Source organism: Cryptomeria japonica, chromosome 8, assembly GCF_030272615.1.
Source record: "Cryptomeria japonica chromosome 8, Sugi_1.0, whole genome shotgun sequence".
In the NCBI taxonomy this organism is placed as follows: domain Eukaryota; kingdom Viridiplantae; phylum Streptophyta; class Pinopsida; order Cupressales; family Cupressaceae; genus Cryptomeria; species Cryptomeria japonica.
This window is the reverse complement of record NC_081412.1, coordinates 270,164,953-270,168,295: the sequence shown is the minus strand read 5'-3', so window position 1 is coordinate 270,168,295 and position 3,343 is coordinate 270,164,953. Positions and strand designations below refer to the sequence as shown.

The window sequence follows — 3,343 nt, the reverse complement described above, 5'->3', positions numbered from 1 at the left end:
TTGATTTCAATGTGTTTCTTGGTTGAGTGAGTAATCTTCGATAGGATACTTGTTTGATTGATATGAAACTTGATTTTGATGTGGGTTTGTTTGCAATATGATGTTGGGTTTCAATATGAGACTTTTTTGCATTATGAGTCTTATTGATTGGCTTGAGATATGATACTTGATTGGTTGATAGGATAGTCCTTGTGTGGTCATGACTGTCGTCACTTGATAGATGCCTGTGTTGTTGGTTTGTTGATTTCTTGATTTCTTAGTATAGATAAAACTAATATAATACCTCTTTGTTGATATAGATCCAACGAGGTGTTCTAATGCTTCGAGAGAAATACTCGAAGACTTTTGTGATGAGAGATCGATTGACTGTCGATGCTTTGGCAGTTATAGAGGCTCACGGTCTCATTCATTTATTGCACATGTCGCCCTATTAGAAGAATAGGGGTCTACTCACCGTGCTGGCCAAGAGGTGGTACAACAAGCACAACACCTTTCATTTATCGATGAGTGAGATTACAATGACACTCGAGGACGTCTATCAGATTCTTTGGATTTTGATTATAGTAGAGTTGGTTGTGTATGATGTGGAGGAGGTTGGCAAGACATATGCTCTACAAGAGGTGTTCGATGATCCTCATATTGCAGGTTACTTAGTGGCTTGGCAGGACATGGTAGATATCTATGCCCCACTCTCTTCAGTATTGGTAGGCTTGATCGGTAGCTTCTTGATTCCTGACAGGAGGGCTCATGGTTTGTCGATTGGATGGGGTCGAGTTCTACGACAGATGGTGCAGTTGTGTACATGATATGCTTGGGGTGTATGTCTACTTGCTCGCCTATATCATGAGCTCCATTAGGCGATCTATGATGATGCAACCAATTTAGCTTTCGGGTGCACTCTTCTACAAATTTGGGCATGGGAGCATATAGCAGTGACCTGTCCGATTGGGGAGAGATACAAACCAAAAGGAGCACCTTATGTGATGATGTACAACTAGGTCGCTTCCCAGCCGATGCTCAGGAAGTTGGAGTATTGGAGACAGGCCTTAGATGATATGGATACAGTGGTGTGGAGGTCGTATCGATTATGTATGCTTTGGCCCGAGGATGGATTTGAGGTGCCCTTTTTGTTTTTTATCAAATTTTTTTGGGGTCACACCCCTTATGTGGTAGAGTGGTTTATTCTTCCTTTGGTATATCGACAGTTTGGTCGCGTGCAACCTATGCCACAGGGGATGACTATGTATGCTAGAGCACACAAGGAGAGGACATATTTGGGGCTGACACTGGATTTTTCCATAGTCCGGGTTGAGTTATACTCCTTGCCTTTTTGTGTATAGAACATGCTGGTGGATGTGGCTGATGCGGGCATGACAATAGAGTATACTTAGTATTTTATGACACACAAGTTCCCACAAATGATAGAGCCAAGAGAGCCTATTCCTGCACTAGAGGAGGTCAATGATGACGATGATGATCAGGGTCGAGGGGGAGGTCATCGAGGTGGCGGGCGAGGACGAGGGAAAGGTAGGAGGGGTGGGAGAGGTGGTGTGATTGGTCATGACCGGGGAGTAGGTGGTGGTGGGGGTGGAGGAGGAGATGAGGGAGGAGATGGGAATGGTGGTGGGTGAGGTGTGAGGGGGAGAGGAGGGGTATGGAGGCAACAGTTGGGATGAGGATGGCTAGTGCAGGCTAAGGATGTTGTTGCGATGGAGGCTGGGGAGAGGTCAGGTGATGATGGATCTGAGGGGGAGACTGATGATTCTTCTGATGAGGAGATTGAGTCTGAGGAGGTTGGTGGAGGAGGAGGGGTGATTAGATTGGGAGGGATGGTGATGGAGGAGGAGGAGGAGAAGGAAGAGGTTCAGACACTTGCTCAATGGAGGAGGATTGATATGCTCCCTCCTGCCCTTCGATAGGCTGGTGCTCAAGATTTGCAGCCTTTGTAGCCACAGGGGGTATAGATTAGAGTGCCTCTGCATCAGTAACAGGCACAAATTTTTGGATTATAGGCCCTGTTGCAGAGGCTACAGGGTCAGTTTACATAGGCTCAGGTACAAGTTGTGCAGTTACAGAGATAGGTGGTTACAGTGTCATTAGAGCGGGATACCACTCGGGCTGAGAGAGATACAACGTAGTAGGGTCTACAGGCCGCCCAAGCTCAGATTACATAGGCTACAATAGAGCGGGACATCAAGATAGAACGTCGGGGCCGAGCCAAGGAGATGGTTTAGACTCTGCAACAAGCAGCTACACATGGGGTGACAACTAAGACTATCCAAACTCTTGTCTATTAGTCTGAGCGGCCACCTATTACAAGGAATTGTACTTTGTGGCAGTGTCGGTAGCTCAACGAGCTCCCAGCTTTGCATCTAGTTCTCAGTGGGGTGGATCTCGTAGATATAGAGGTAGTGAGGGGGTCATGGGACCTAGGAGGGATGCCGCTAGCAGCAACATAGGTGCAAGTAGATTGAACTCTCAATTGATAGGTTCTAGAGGTGGTCACGTTGATCCTGCTCCTCAACTGTGCTCACAGATATTATATTTGATACCCCGATGTACTTTATTGATATATACACACATCATTGTATTTTGATGACCTTTCGATATGATACATTGCTATACTTTGATCTCGTTGATATGACACTCATTGATGTTTTGATATGATTCTCAGATGCTCATTTATTTCCTTGATACCGATGTTGCTTGATTTGATGGACATTGTTATTGATATGATATCCAGGGACTTTGGACATTTTATTGTTTCACTGATGATTGGCTTTGACTTGTATCATTGATTTTCCTTTGGATCAACATGTGGCCACACATATGCATGATGATATGATAGTAGATATGTTTATACATGCAACAACTTTGATTTTGATTTTGATGAGCTATATGATATGCCTTTGATCTATATGACTTTTGCTTGGATGATGATGCAGATGATGTGACGTGTGTTTTTAATTTTTATGATCTACATGCTTCTATGATGATTGCAATGTATGTCTAATGGATACTATATGTTTGGAAGGTGATATGTCTATGATGGTTTGATTTGATGATTGCATATGCTTATGATTGTGCAAATGTTTCTAACATGTTTTTGTGCTTTGGATAATGTGATCTAGAATGCCAAGAAGGCACATCTGTGCAGCCCAGGCGCGTCTGTGCAGAGCATAGGCACGTCTGTGTTTTTCAAGCGCGTCTGTGCAGTCTAAAAGCACGTTTATGTCAGGTAAGCACGTTTGTGTTTAGATTTGTCTTCTAGGTCAAATCGACAGTTCTGTGATGAACATACGCTGTCGATTGGATAAGCTGCTGAGAGGATACACTCAAGCAG

The 3,343-nt window shown here is 44.2% G+C and overlaps 1 protein-coding gene across 1 annotated transcript; it reads left to right on the top strand.

Moving 5' to 3' along the window:
- The first annotated feature begins 518 nt into the window (after window positions 1-518).
- On the top strand, window positions 519-1,631 carry LOC131072410 (uncharacterized). Its single transcript, XM_058008553.1, has 2 exons — window positions 519-750; window positions 1,426-1,631. Exons 1-2 carry the CDS (start codon window positions 519-521, stop codon window positions 1,629-1,631), a joined length of 438 nt encoding a protein of 145 aa, XP_057864536.1.
- The last annotated feature ends 1,712 nt before the right edge of the window (window positions 1,632-3,343 follow it).

What these genes read in the sequence shown, in the direction of transcription:
- LOC131072410 (XM_058008553.1), top strand. Translation starts at nt 519, where the DNA reads ATGACACTCGAGGACGTCTATCAGATTCTTTGGATTTTGATTATAGTA. An exon ending in TCCTGACAGGAGGGCTCATG is followed by an intron (nt 751 to 1,425) that starts GTTTGTCGATTG and finishes CACAAATGATAG; the next exon opens with AGCCAAGAGAGCCTATTCCT.